The following is a 14,549-nucleotide window of genomic DNA, read 5'->3' as shown; positions in this document are numbered from 1 at the left end:
TACTCACACTCGATCACTCGCTCCTATTTGTCCTCTAGTACCCTAAGGATTCTTACTTGGGCTGCTCACTGATCCGGTGTTTCCAATAGTACGGACCCAATACTACCTTCCACACCGTATCTGGGTTCATCCCAAGTCCTCCTCCTAGGATCCTAGCTCACAATTACTCTATATCTCGTCATACATCGACTACTATCATAGAAGATCTATCTTGAACTCATTCCTGCTCCTTATTTGCACTCAAGCAAATCTCAGATAGCAAACCCCTAGGCTAAGGCATCACAAATCAGGCCACTCTAGTCCTAAATTATGAAATACCTAGCCTACTCTCTAGCATGCATAACATATCTCATAACAGCTCGTAACACATAAAGTAAGGGTATTTTGGGAAATCACCGTTCGGACGCTGGCTGATTGTACACACTGTTCCTCTCCGCTTTTCTGGAAATCTTTTACTCTTTTTAGAAAAATTGTTTCTTTTTGAAAACTTTTCTCAAATCCTCAGTATGAGTCCAGATATGCCCGAAGGTGTATCCGAATCCCTCAAACCAAGACTCTGATACCAACTTGTAACATCGTAAATTTTCAACCCAAAATTTTCATTTTTAATACACATAAAACATATGTTTCATCATTAATTCTCAAAATCAATCAACAAGTTTTCAAAACAATTATTCAAATCCATGATCCACAAACATGGCTCCATGTCAAGGGTGTGTGTACAATCACACCGGTGCCTTCCCGCAATCCTCTGAGGTACCTGAAACACATAACACATAACACGGTAAGCACAAATGCTTAGTGAGTTCGCCATAATACCACGCACATATAATTAGCCACTCGAGGCTATAACCCTACGAGACCTTCCGGTCAATGTGTCTTAGTGGGACCCTCCGGTTATTTTATAAAAAAAAAAAAAAACTTAACCATGAAACTCGTTAAATAGATTAGAATGATAATTCTACAAGAAAGTTGTGGCCATAACAATAATAAAAAAAATATATATATTAAAACTTTTTTCAATTTTAGAAGTTTTATCTTATTAGTCCTTTGAAAAAAGTATGATTACTCCTGTTTGTCTTTTTTTTTTTTTTTTTTTTTGGTTAACAAACTTTATTTAATATTATACAATTTGGTGTAAACAAAAATATAAAATAAATACAAAACCCTAAAAATAATACAAACGCCAACCCCCAACCCTCGCTTTTTCTTTCTCGCAAACCCCCCCCATTCCCGTCGGCCTAGACATACCGTCACTGCAGCCCTGACGCACACTCAACACCGTCATCACTGCCATCTTCCTTCCCATCCCATTACCTACAAGAACCTAGAGCTATCAATCCCCCATCTTCGTTCAATCGTTCGCTAGTCGGACGCCTGCCAGTCACCACCGCAGCACCGCTGTCCACCGGCTGTTCTGCTGTTCTTTCTTGTTCACAGAAGAAAATCAGGTATTCTCCTGTTCGACTTCGGCTGTTCTTTCTTGTCTTCGTTTCTGTTTTCTCTCTTTTCTAATTCTGCTGGAAATCAGCAGCCAATCTATTGAGTATTGAGACTTGAGTATTGAATTTGCTTGTTGTTGGAATTTGGTATGCAAGTAATTATGATTTCACACACAGTTAAATGAATTTTTGCAGAAATTTGCTAATGTTTGTCTAGAATGAGCTGATTGATGAGTAATATGAATTGTTCCTCCATTTGCTTGTTGTTGGACTTTGGGAATCAACTAATTAGGATTTCACACACTATTAAATGTTCTCTTTTCCAGAAATTTGCTAATGTTTTGTCTAGATTGAGCCGATGAGTGATGAGTAATGAGCATTTCTTCTGTTTATCTAATATTTGATTTTTATTGTCCTAAATTAGTAAATTTGATCTAAGTTAGATGACTGATTTTGAATGAATTGTTCTTCCATTTTGATTTTTATAGATACATTCACGGGTAAGAACTGTAATTTTAGGTATTTTGGTGTTTAATTGCTCAGTTATACTATCTATCTATGTTGACTATCTGCATTGCTAAATAGGATTAGATATTTAACTCAGATTTCCTTTACTATGTTTTACAGAAACAGACGGCATTCACCATGTTTTAATGATGATAATACTTTGATCTGATTTAGGATAATAATACTCAACACACATTCTTTGCAAATCTGGTTTTGTGCAGATATGGCAGGTGAGAGACGAGTGCTGACGCTAGGTGGAAAAGGCTCAACCCTCTCTTCAGATTCTGTCTTTGAATTCTCCACTGCTTCTCCACCTCAACTCCTCCAGATTGATCCTTCTGCTCTTGCAAGGCTCTCTTCATCTCCTTCCAATCATAAACCGAATTCAGCATCAGTCCCCTCCAAGCTTCAACTATCTGTCCCTGATTTTCTAACCCCTGAGGAAGCCAGAGCTTCCATTCTGCTACTCCTGTACAAACACTTGCTTAGTGGATCCCCCTCATCCTCTGCTGTTTTTCAGCTATCAGATATCTTGAGCAATGATACTAAAACCCTCACACTTGATCTGGATTTCGATAAGCATGCCAACATTGAAATGTTAAGAGGTTGCTGGCCAAATATTACTGTTAATGGCATCTGTGCTCTCCTGGACTACACAGCCTCCTCATTAACCATAGTTGCAGATGCTGTTGCAGCCTTGTCTTGTGAGGCCTTGAAGGCTGACACTTCAACTGCCTTAAATTTATTCACAGACTCTGGTGATGGCTCTTCTGATAAAGATATGGCTTCTGTTGCTAGTGATTTGAAGGTTTTGCTTAACGGATCAAAGTTTCGTGGTACTCTGCAGTGTGATCAAGTTGATAACATTCCCATTATTCATGGTCGTTTGAGGTCTCTCAGCAAATCAGTTCATCAATCAACTCGGATTGCACTGAATTCTACTCTGTTAGCAAATGGAAGTATCAGTGAGGATTTGACCACACTCTTTTCATCTCTGGCATTTGCTATCAAGAGTCTTGGTGAGAGTAGTTGGCTTCGAGCAAACACTTTGGTAAAAGACAACATATTTCCTGATTTGGTTAAGAGTTTCAATGCTGGATGTCCTGGTCTTGACATATTGGAAGCCTCCGTTATGTCTTCTGTAACAAAAAAGATGAAAAAGAACTACATCGAATCATTGCATGAAATTTATGTTTTGTTTGAAGCTGTGAGAAAGATTCTTTCTTGGGAAGCAACGGTTTCTTTTATATCATTGGAGGGGAGTGAGCTGATGGAGAATGGAGAGAGGAGTGTAAAAGGTCAAGAGGGTGTTGATGGAGGAAATGTGAAACCGGATAAAAAGAAGGACAAGAAAAAGAAGGTTATGGGAAAAGGCACATCTGTTTTGATGCAGTTTATAAAAGATAGATTACAAATCAAGGTATTTGATACTTCATCTCTTGTAGAGAAAGTGGCACAAGGTTTCCTCTCCTTCCTGGACTTGAAAGATCCCAACTTTAAAAGTCTACTAAATAAAGTGAAAGAAGTTGTTGACAGCAATGACAGCAGAAGGCTTCCCAAACTCGCCAAGGTAATAACACCATGCACATTTAGTTCTTATGTTTATAGTATTTGATAAGACATTGCACATTTCACATTTGCTTCTTAATATATATACTTCAACTTTGTAGGGAACTCGTGATTTTGCAAAAGAACAAATGGCTGTAAGAGAGAAAGCCTTCACAATCATTGGCAATGTTTTCAAGAGGCATGGTGCTATGGCACTTGATACCCCTGTATTTGAATTGAGAGAAACTCTTACAGGAAAGTATGGTGAGGATTCAAAGTTGATTTATGATTTAGCTGACCAGGTGAGATATGCATCCTTTATTAGGTAATTTTTGAAGGAAAAACAAAAACATGTGCATTGAAGATTGATAGGCATTTTGTTTGATTTTTAGGGTGGAGAGATTTGTTCCCTTCGGTATGACCTAACAGTTCCATTTGCTAGATATGTTGCCATGAATGGTCTGACATCTTTCAGAAGGTACCAAATGGCAAAGGTCTACAGAAGAGACAACCCATCTAAAGGAAGATACCGTGAATTCTATCAATGTGATTTTGACATTGCTGGTGATGACACAATAGCAGCTGACTTTGAGGTTGTCAGAATCTTGGTTGAACTACTAGACGAGCTAAACATCGGTGATTATGAGGTAAGTTTTTTACATGTTCAAATCATCACGTTCACATAAAGATTCTTTTCCCATTTTGCCCATTTCCTTCTGTGTGCACAGGTGAAGTTGAACCATCGTAAGCTACTGGATGGAATGCTGGAAATATGTGGGGTTCCATCTCACAAAGTGCGAACCATTTGTTCAAGTATTGACAAATTAGACAAACAATCATTTGACCAAATTAGAAAGGAAATGGTTGGTATTATGCTGAATCTTTCTACTTTCTAGTTAGTGTTTATGTGCAAACATTGGTTGACCTTAACTTTTTCTGTTATTAGATTGAAGAGAAAGGGTTAGATGTGGATACAGTGGAGAAAATTGGTAAATACGTGTGTCTGAAAGGCCACCCTTTGACACTACTATCAGAACTGAAAAAAGAAGAAAGCGTGTTTCTGAAAAACGAGGCTTCAAATCAAGCATTGAAAGACTTGGAGAAATTATTCGAATGTTTGGACAAAAGATGTGTAGACAAAGTGGTTCTTGATTTGAGTTTAGCAAGAGGCTTGGATTACTACACTGGAGTTATATATGAAGCGGTTTTCAAGGGTGCAACACAAGTTGGCTCAATTGCTGCAGGTGGGCGTTATGATAATCTTATAGGCATGTTTGGTACAAAACGTGTGGCTGCAATTGGTGTTAGTTTGGGAATAGAACGTGTCTTCACAATAATGGAAGAACAGCAAAAAGTTGAAAATCAGGTAAAAAAAAAAAAAATCGGGTGTCATTTCTTTATATTTATATTCTGTGAGAGAAAGAGAGTTGATTGATTGTTTTTTGTAGGTGATTCGAGCGAGTGAGACACAAGTGTTGGTGAGTGTGTTGGGGGATGATGTGGGCTTAGCATCTAAACTGGTTCAGATGTGTTGGGATGCGAAAGTGAATGCAGAGTTTATGGCGAATAAGAGGCTTAATAAGCATTTTGATCGAGCTAAAGAGTTTGGGATTCCATGGATGGTGATTGTTGGTGAAAGAGAAATTAAAGAAGGGATTGTTAAGATTAAGAATAAAGAGGCGAATATAGAGCAAGAAGTTGCTATGACTGATTTTGTGGATGAACTCATCAGACTTATGAACACCAGGTAAACTGTGAAAAAGGAAATGAAGTTATTTTTGTTTACTATTTGATTCAGCAACTTGGAAGTGTCATGCCTGTTATAGTTTTACTTGTAATGCCAATATTTTTGATACATTTGGGTTTATATCTTTGACAAGTGGTCGACTTTTTTCCCTCTCTCTCTCTCTCTCTCTCTCTCTCTCTCTCTTTTTTTTTTTTTTTTTTTTTTTTTTTTTTTTTTTTTAATAATTGTGCCTATTTAAGTGTTGCATTTATTTTGAAATTGAAATTGCCACCATGTTCTTCTGCTACTCCAGTCATAGGCAAACCAGGTAGTAGATAGAAGAACAAAAAAGATAGCTTACTCTTTATGTATTGTCCGTTTTATAATAGGGTGTAATCCTAACAATAGAGAAATTGTTACTTTGTGTTGTGTAAGTGTGCGACAACATGCATTACCCCATATAATTGGTTAAAATAAATTCCATCATGGGCAAATTCACATTTTATATGTAGAGCACGTTGTGATGTACTTATAAATTTTAAACAACACGTGTAAAGTGTTTAACAAAAAACATGTGGATGGAAGAGACAAACCTATCATGCACTTGTTTGGAATACAATAATTATGGAACACATGATGAATGTGCAAAGGTAATTGGCAACTCCAAAGGCCCTTTGACACCAAAATCAACAAAAAAAATAAAAATTTGAGAACATCAAAACCCAAGCTAATCATTACAAAGTGGTGTACTGTGGGAATTCCAAGTATCAGGCAAGTGATCCTTAGGATGACAAATGGGTTGTGTGTTAGTAAAATGACATGATGCTCATGTAGGAGGTGGGAGTTGACAGGGTTACCTTGCACAACAAGCTTTTTTTTTTTTTAGTTAATTGGGATGTGGTGGAGTGTAAAGAAGTTGGGGTTACAGAAATTCGGGTTCATAAGTGTTGCTTGCTACGAATATGGAGTGAAATATACTTATTCAAGAAAGAATCAAATAAAGATCGTAGCATATGGCCTGAAAGTGATTGTCCAACCACATTAGTGGCACCTCGTTATAACAAGCACGTTGGAAGACCCTAAAAGAAGAGAGACAATACAAGATGAGGTTTTAAGTCGAACAATGGTTTAAAATAGCAAGTTTATCAAAACAATTATAAACTATGACATGTTCTAAATGTAATTTTTAAATGTCACAATGCTACGAGTTGCAAAGGTGAGAGTCTTAAATCTTCTAATGAGATTCTAAAGAAGAAATTAGGATCAAGTGCAGGTGGGAAGATGGCAAACAGATCAGGATATGTGCGTATGTACTTTAATCCATCTTTAATAAACAACAAACAACAATATACTCAGTCAAGAGAATGAGTCCTGTAGTCCTAGTCTTTAGCTTATATATTCATGTGGCGGTGGACAGCGCGACGGGTAGTCGGTTTGATTATCTTGTTGCCAACAATTTATTGCTTCATGCCCCGACTTATTACACAATTGGCAGTGAGGGCGACGTCGTTGGTTATCAGACCCACGATAGTTGGGGTCATCTAATTTTTTGTAGGAGGTGTTGCCTTGGCGAGTGTTGTTAGGGCGTTGATTGCGAGAAACTTGGTTGGCCAAGGGGAACGAAGAGGATGTGTCGGGCACAGATGGTGTTGGTAGCTGTGTGAGCGCCTGTCGAGCCAATTCTTGATCAATTTTGGCTTCTTCCCGGAGGAGTAATCCAACTAGGTCATCGACAGAGGTGGTGTCGGAATGCACGAGGAACGCAGAGATAAACGAGCTGTAGGATGAATCGAGACCATTGAGAATATATCCAATTAGATCATCATCAGGTACAAGAGTGAGATTTTCAGCCAACGAGTCTGCAATTTGTCTCTTCCGTTCAATGTAGTCGATCATGGTGAGAGACCCTTTCGAAAGTGTCTGCAATTGAATCGTCATTGCCATTTTTTGGGCACGAGTACGAGCCTGGAAGGTACGTTCGAGAGTTTGCCAGGCGATTTGGGATGATGTTGACCTAGCTACAGTTGCAAGAGAGCGATCAGATAGGGTAGACTTCAGCCAGAGGAGGACGAAGCGATCTATTTTCTTCCAAGCAACGAATTCTGGATTTGGTAGAGGAGCAGCAGCAGGTGCAACACTTCAACTTCATGGTGATCCTTTTCTTGAACCTAAATTATACAGACAAATTGTCGGGTCACTTCAATATGCAACCATAACTCGTCCCAACATCGCCTTTGTTGTTAACCGGGTTTGCCAGTTCATGCACGCACCCACTGTTCTTCACTGGCAAGCTGTCAAACGCATCTTAAGGTATCTCAATGGAACTCTACATCATGGTCTACACTTCCACCCTAACAAGGCACCCTCATTATTAGCTTATTCTGATTCCGGATGGATGTCTGACAAAGATGATAGTAGATCACAATATGGATTTGTTGTTTTCCATGGCTCGAACTTAATCAGTTGGACTTCTCTCAAGCAACGGGTTGTAGCTAGATCAAGTACAGAGGCATAATATAGGGCTTTGGCATATACTGCAACATAATTACTATGGATCCAACATCTCCTCTGTGATCTTCATGCCACTCTCCCTAAGCCCCCTACCATTCTCTGTGATAACGTAGGTGCTTCCTTCATGTGCAAAAATCCTGTAATCAGCTCCAGATCCAAACACATAGCTCTGGACTTCCATTTTGTTCGAGAACAGGTAGATAGTGGCAATCTTCAAGTCTGTCGAGTCTCTTCTATTGACCAGCTAGCAGACATATTCACTAAACCTTTGGCCAAAGAACGCATTGCTACAATCAGATCCAAGATCCAAGCTTCAAGTTTCACCTCCACTTGAGCTTGTCGGGGGGTAATAAACAACAAACAACAATATACTCGGTCAAGAGAATGAGTCCTGTAGTCCTAGTCTTTAGCTTATATATTCACGTGTATATATTGTTTCCTTATTGTGTGGAGATATCTTAGGCAATCTCTGTTTCTTCTCTGTATAAATACATGTACATCTCTCATTATCAATATATACAAAAAGTTCATTCTCAATACTAAATTCCATAAACTTCGACAATCATCAAACTACAAAATTTGGAAACAAAACAGTCCATACCCATAAATATTATTCTTTTTTTTTACTTAAAAACACGTATATTACATTCCCATACAAAAATCATTATTCAAAGTACGATCTAAACCAAAAACCATGACCATCAAAACAAAGACTGATTTATTTTTATACAACTTTACCAAACCAAAACCATGATGTAGACCCACTAAGTCATCTTAGTTATCATTGTTGGAATCCTAAGTCTTGGGTCCAAGCAATCTAATTTATGGCAAGTCTAGTTTATGACAAGTTGGTTATAAGTTTCCTAGTCTAATACAAGTTGGTATGTTAGACTATATATACATGTCCATAATTAAGTTTATGATTATGAGAACAGATTGTAAAACATCGGTTTTGAGTTAGTTTCCGATTAATCAAAGAGTTATTTTAATTATTTTGTTTTGCATTCTTGTTTTATAAACTTTAACCATCACGAACAGTTAAAGAACAACTATGCAAACGATTCATTTTTCAATTTGTGCAACAAGAAAGTTGCTTTTAGCTTCCAAAAAATTCATGGAATGAAGCATTCCTTGGATGAAATCCATTTCCCTTGAACACATAGATGTATCAAACTAGCCAAAAAATTAACATTCAGTACCTTACATTCAAGAAACTAACAAACCTTAAGCCCTTAACCATTACCACTTGAGAGCATGAGTAGAATCTTCGTCCATGGTTGTTGGATATCCATATCCAAGATGTTTGTATCACATCAAATCGACCACATGCACAAAAATGTGATTTCCAAATTAGAAGACTTATTTTAATGAAGCTTAAAGAATGAGATTAAAATCCACTTCTCGTTCTTCTTTAAGAAGCAGATGAGAAGTAGAGAGGGAGGGGGCTGATGTAAATACCCTTATGTGACTTGCACATAAGGGGATCCTAACGACATGTGGCAAACAAAGTGAAGATGGAGGGATTAACATTGATAATATAGTTTAACTTGAGGACCATCTTTGCAACAAACGAGCCTTTGGACTAAATGTGTTATATTTTTTAAAGAATCAGGGACCAAACATGTAGATTACTCTATTCGTAGTTTAAATCTTTGTCTTGATTTTGTGTTTTGGTTTTGAGTATTTGTGTGTGAGCCCGTTTTGTTTATTTCTAAACCTTTTTTTATCTGCGTAATTTTTTTTATTGTATGATTACATCGTCATAATCTAATTAAAAATGATCACTGTGGATAGGGTTTGATTGACAAGCAACCCTATGTTCAACTATTGAAATATGTAATTCTTTCGATAGCATATAATACAGTTAATTTTGTAAAAAAAATATCATCACTTGTATAGTTGTATATGAAATTGCAGTACAAATGTTTATACTCTGATCTTGTGTGTGGATTGTTTTTGCCTCGATGTTTCCCTCACATTTAGTTGTATACTAAGAACTGTTTTGTGATTATTTAGTGGATTTTGTGTGAAAACAAGACTGGTTGTACGTCCATGGTTAGCGTAAAACATCTTCCAAGATTGATTCCGTTGCATCACAACATCCATAATTGTACATCCCAAATTAATGACAAGGCAATACATAATGTAATGGATTGTCACATCAACTTTCCATTTTTCATACACTAATGTCATTTAATTCCTAGTCCATTGAATTTCACAAAGTTAAATGTGGCCCCTCTTTTGTTTCTCCAATCAACTCCAAATTCATTGTATCTCATCTTGTCATTCTACTATGGTTAAGTTTAATTCATTATAAGTTAACTTGGTAACAATGTATTGTGAATTGTGCAAGCTCTGAGATGAATTCGATGTTAACTGATTTTTTAATGTTTTTTTTTACCTTTAATGCCCATGGTAAGATCTTAATTTGATGGTTCATAATATTTGATCATATGTATTTTGGTCAAAGCAAAAAAAAAAAAAAAAGATTTAGTTATAAAGAAACCATCGATAGGAAGGAGAGTAACTGCAAACATAAATCCAAACACATGTACAACTTTAAATCGAAATGGAAATGATCTTCACAATGTTTTAACATCTGCCTTAATTGCCACCATTTTCAACTCCAGTCATAGCTTGCTGAAACCAGTTATTTACTTATTTACCACAATGTAGTAGATAGAAGAACAAAAAATATAAGTGTATGCAGTGACATGTTGTACCTTTATGCATGACAACGTATACTGCACATCACTTGCAGAAACTTGGTGGTGAATCACAATCCTTACCCTACAGAATATCATTTCATTATCAGAATCCACATGTATGGACTTACAATTCTATTTCATGATTTATGAACCACTTTTTTTTTTTTAAAATAAAAATATAGCACCTGGATGAGCTATCCGGCATCAAAAGTATACCATGTTCCTCCAGAATTTTGCCTAACTTCAATGCTGTAATATTTGAACCCTCTAATATTTCAAAATAAACCTGCTCAAAACCAAATTAATATCTTATCATGGGCTTTAATGGAATAAAAAAAAAAGTGACCAATTGATATACTTACAATATTTGTCTCCACAGAAGCTACATCCGCTTTGAGTCCCTTGATTTTATTTAATCCCTCTACAAAAAAAACATGATTTGGGTGTTAAGAATTTAACCAAAGAGAAAATATATTTACATAAAAACCCTTTAAGAAGTGGAGTATTACCAGCTAAAGTCTTGGCATTCTTGTGATCATTTCCAAGCTTTCCAACGTTTTCTTGTAAAGCAACAAGAGCAGCAGCACATAGGATTCCCACCTGTCTCATTCCCCCACCCAAAGTTTTTCGCAAAATCCTTGCCTATATCAATAAAAGATTGAAGCTTTTAACTCAAAACAAAGAAACTATTAACAAAAAATTGTCAACTTTCAAGAACTATAACAAGATATACTATATATATTATATACCCTGTCAATGAAGCTCTTTGTCCCAACAATAACACTTCCAACTGGTGCACCAAGCCCCTTCGACAAGCATACCTGAAACACAATAAATTATGAATTCAATTTTTAAAAACTATAACATGATTCTTGTTTCCATTTTATAATAATGATCATAAGAAAAAAGGTTTTGGATATTGGAAGTGAGGCCATACTGAAACAGAATCGGCAGCTTGTACAAGCCTATGAACAGGGACACCAAGAGCCTGAAAAAAAAATCTTGAATATGAATGGATGGAAGATGAGGAAGAAGGTTGAAATTTGAAAAAGGTTTCTTTAACTCACAACAGATGCATTAAAGATACGAGCACCATCTATATGAAGCTTTAGGTTATGTTTTTTGGCAAGCTCCCCAACCTGGTCTGTGTAGTCTACAGAAAGAACTCTCCCACCAGAGCTGCATCATCGAGCAGTCTCTGTTAGGCATTTTGTCATACACCTATAGAGCATTAGAAAAAGGAAACGGAAATTCATACTTAGCATGGGAATTCTCAAGGCAAATGAGCCTAGTTTTCGGGTAACAAATCTCAAAGTCAGGGTTTCGGATTGCAGACTCGATGAGATTGATATCCATAGTGCCATCTTCGTTATTCTTTACAGGTCTCGGATGAACACCCCCGATGGTTGAAATTCCACCATTTTCGTATATGTGGATGTGGGAATTGTTGCCAAGGATTACTTCACTTCCTCTGATCTCACAATGAACGAGAACACTTATAAGGTTGCCCATGGTCCCCGAAGGAACAAAGAGTGCGGCCTCTTTGCCTGTAATTCGGGCCATTTCTGTCTCGAGGTGACGGGCCGTCGGGTCGTAAATCAAAACATCATCATCCACCTCCGCCTTCGCCATAGCCAATCTCATTGTTTCGGTGGGTTTCGTCACCGTGTCGGACCGGAGATCTATCGTTCTGGTCACCATGGCTGCCGGAAAAATACCGTAAGATTTCAATAAATTTAATTAATAAACAAATTATCACAGTACAGAACGAAATATGCTGTCCCTAATTTTCGGGAATGATCCTAGTTATCAGGACTGAAAGACTGTTCAAGTAAAAAAATCAACAATAAATTTCGAGGCATCTGACGCTGGAATGTTTCAAACAAAGATTCACCGAATTAAACCCAGTTTTGAAACAATTAACAGGAAACACAGAAGCCCAGTTAAACAGTGGAGTGTAGGCATGCCTTGATCAAAATTCTTCCCCCTGAATATCTTCGATTTGGAGCGAAATTGATCCGGAACAGAGAAATGACAAGTAGCAGAAAGAGAATCTACAAAAACAATTTAAGTGATTGAAACAGGAATTCAAATGAATATTCAAAAAAACAGGGAATTGATTGATTGAAGCAAAATCAAACACGAAAACATCAAGTAGATTCTCAAAATAAACAAAAGTCGAAAACAACGAATTAAAGAGACCAAAACAAATTACATCAGCACAAGCTGCTGGATCGAAAGACTCCAAAACTGGTTAGTGGAATTGCATCACGTACCCGTCAAAATCAAAAAGTTGATCAGAAGGTTCACGAGAAAGCTCTGTAGTTGGCAAGCTATTCGATGGCCACATCATGTGTATATATATACACACAACACATGCATGCAAACTTTGAGGTCTTAGTTGGGTAGTTGTAAAATTCCAATTACTCTACTCTTTATTTTATTTTATTTTATTATTATCATATATATATTAAAGTTATGAAAAGTTTTAAGAGCGACACATTTTTTTGTAGTGCTCCAACTTACAACATTGACCCTTCATCTTTATGCTTTTGTTCACAAACAACCCTTTCACTTTGGTTTGAATTTTTCATAACCCTCGCCTTTTATTACATACTAGGTGTGAAACCCGTGTATTACACGAGTTGATTAAAAAAAATTATATATGAAGATATAAGCTTTAAATATTTTTTTAAAGAAAACATTAAATATCAAAGTGTAAACATTAAATATTTTTTGAAATAAAATTTCAAAATATATATACAAACAAAATGATGAATAAATAAATAATTCAATTTATATTAATAAAACAAACTACAGAAAAATAATTATATTTTGACCATATAACATTTTTTTTAGTTTGTCAATAAAATGCAACAAAGTTTGATTATTTTTTTTATACATATCATTTTGCCTAAAATGACAATGTACTTTAAAAGAAATATGTCAATTTTGAATTATATATATTGAAGGAAACATATTAAAATTTGAAAATATAAGGAAACAAATTAATGACACATTAATTACTTTTTATAACCTAAAAATTAGATAGTTAATTAAGAAAAAAATCAAAAATTACCACAAAATGACAAGTGTAAATTAATTTGTAAGAATTAACTACAAAATTACATGTGTCCAAATGCATAAAAAGTTGACAAGTGACAAAAAGTTATTTATTTATTAGGGATGATTATTAGTATTTAGTCTTTTGGCAGAAATTGTCCCTCATTATTATTATTATTATTGTTAGACAAAATTACACGATTGGTCCATGTGGTTTACCAGATTTAACATTCTCTTTTTGGTTTTAAATTAATGTTTTATTTATTAGAAAATACCCACCCAATACCATAAACCCACCCACCATCTGCCATCACTACCACCACCACCACCACCACCGCCAAAATTACATAAATGGTCCATATGGTTTACCCATGGTGACAAATTCAGTCCCTACTACCTGAAAAGACCAAATTACCCTCACATTAACGGACAAAATGCAATCAACATGCTACTTTACTTTACAAAGCAATACCTTCCGACCCCGACCACGCCGGATAATCTTTTCTAGTTATTATTAATCGTTATATTTATTAGATTATGGCAACTTTCAAAATCAAGAAAGAATATTAGAAAAAAATTAGTAGATTTGATCGTATCATTGTTTTATATAAATAGAAATATAAATAGAAACAAAATATAGAGTGATATTTAATTTTTTTTAAAAGGATTTATAATAGGAGAGTTTTTTATTGGTGTTTTTTTATTAAAAAAAAAAACTTATTTGTTTTTTTAAGACAACAAGTTTTTCAATTTGCTTATTTATGACCCCTTACGTAATTGTCCATTTCTAATTTGTATAAAACTATTGTTAAAAAAAGCTCAAGCCAACAACTTGTCAATTAACATGTTATTTGAAAAAAATTACCTTTGAAATTTGGAAAAACTCTATTAATAGTTTTTTCATATTTTATAATTCATAATAAGAGAATTTTTTATTGGTCATTGTGATTCAATGTGTATGGCATTTAATATGTGATTTATGCGGTACAAGTGTTGATGCATGATTAAATTATCTCGTTAACAATAAGAATTGAAGTATGATGA

The 14,549-nt window shown here is 35.6% G+C and overlaps 3 protein-coding genes across 5 annotated transcripts; 1 reads left to right on the top strand and 2 right to left on the bottom strand.

Moving 5' to 3' along the window:
- Positions 1-1,191: 1,191 nt before the first annotated feature.
- LOC145160986 (Class II aaRS and biotin synthetases superfamily protein) lies at positions 1,192-5,392 on the top strand. Its single transcript, XM_079080382.1, has 7 exons — positions 1,192-1,451; positions 2,171-3,519; positions 3,620-3,799; positions 3,890-4,144; positions 4,226-4,360; positions 4,444-4,863; positions 4,946-5,392. Exons 2-7 carry the CDS (start codon positions 2,173-2,175, stop codon positions 5,246-5,248), a joined length of 2,640 nt encoding a protein of 879 aa, XP_078936508.1. The 5' UTR covers positions 1,192-1,451; positions 2,171-2,172; the 3' UTR covers positions 5,249-5,392.
- A 1,217-nt stretch (positions 5,393-6,609) lies between these two features.
- Positions 6,610-7,167, bottom strand: LOC145158468 (uncharacterized). Its single transcript, XM_079077360.1, has one exon. The coding sequence runs from the start codon at positions 7,165-7,167 to the stop codon at positions 6,610-6,612; it is 558 nt and encodes a 185-aa protein (XP_078933486.1).
- A 3,056-nt stretch (positions 7,168-10,223) lies between these two features.
- THA1 (threonine aldolase 1) lies at positions 10,224-12,835 on the bottom strand. Of its 3 annotated transcripts, none has more exons than XM_079080379.1 (11): positions 12,719-12,835; positions 12,410-12,496; positions 11,701-12,145; positions 11,510-11,621; positions 11,380-11,430; positions 11,192-11,263; positions 10,952-11,084; positions 10,805-10,863; positions 10,628-10,728; positions 10,458-10,524; positions 10,224-10,374 (listed from the first exon to the last, which is right to left on the bottom strand). In XM_079080379.1, the coding sequence occupies exons 3-11, from the start codon at positions 12,141-12,143 to the stop codon at positions 10,339-10,341; spliced, it is 1,074 nt and encodes a 357-aa protein (XP_078936505.1). In that variant the 5' UTR covers positions 12,144-12,145; positions 12,410-12,496; positions 12,719-12,835; the 3' UTR covers positions 10,224-10,338. The 3 variants fall into 3 exon arrangements, with proteins under 3 accessions (XP_078936505.1, XP_078936506.1, XP_078936507.1); XM_079080380.1 differs by having other exon boundaries at positions 12,658-12,768; XM_079080381.1 differs by lacking the exon at positions 12,410-12,496 and having other exon boundaries at positions 12,719-12,799.
- Positions 12,836-14,549: the final 1,714 nt, after the last annotated feature.

Source organism: Lactuca virosa, chromosome 2, assembly GCF_052849685.1.
Source record: "Lactuca virosa cultivar CGN04683 chromosome 2, Lactuca_virosa_CGN04683_v6, whole genome shotgun sequence".
NCBI classification, from domain to species: Eukaryota; Viridiplantae; Streptophyta; class Magnoliopsida; order Asterales; family Asteraceae; genus Lactuca; species Lactuca virosa.
This window is presented reverse-complemented; position numbering and strand designations above follow the sequence as displayed.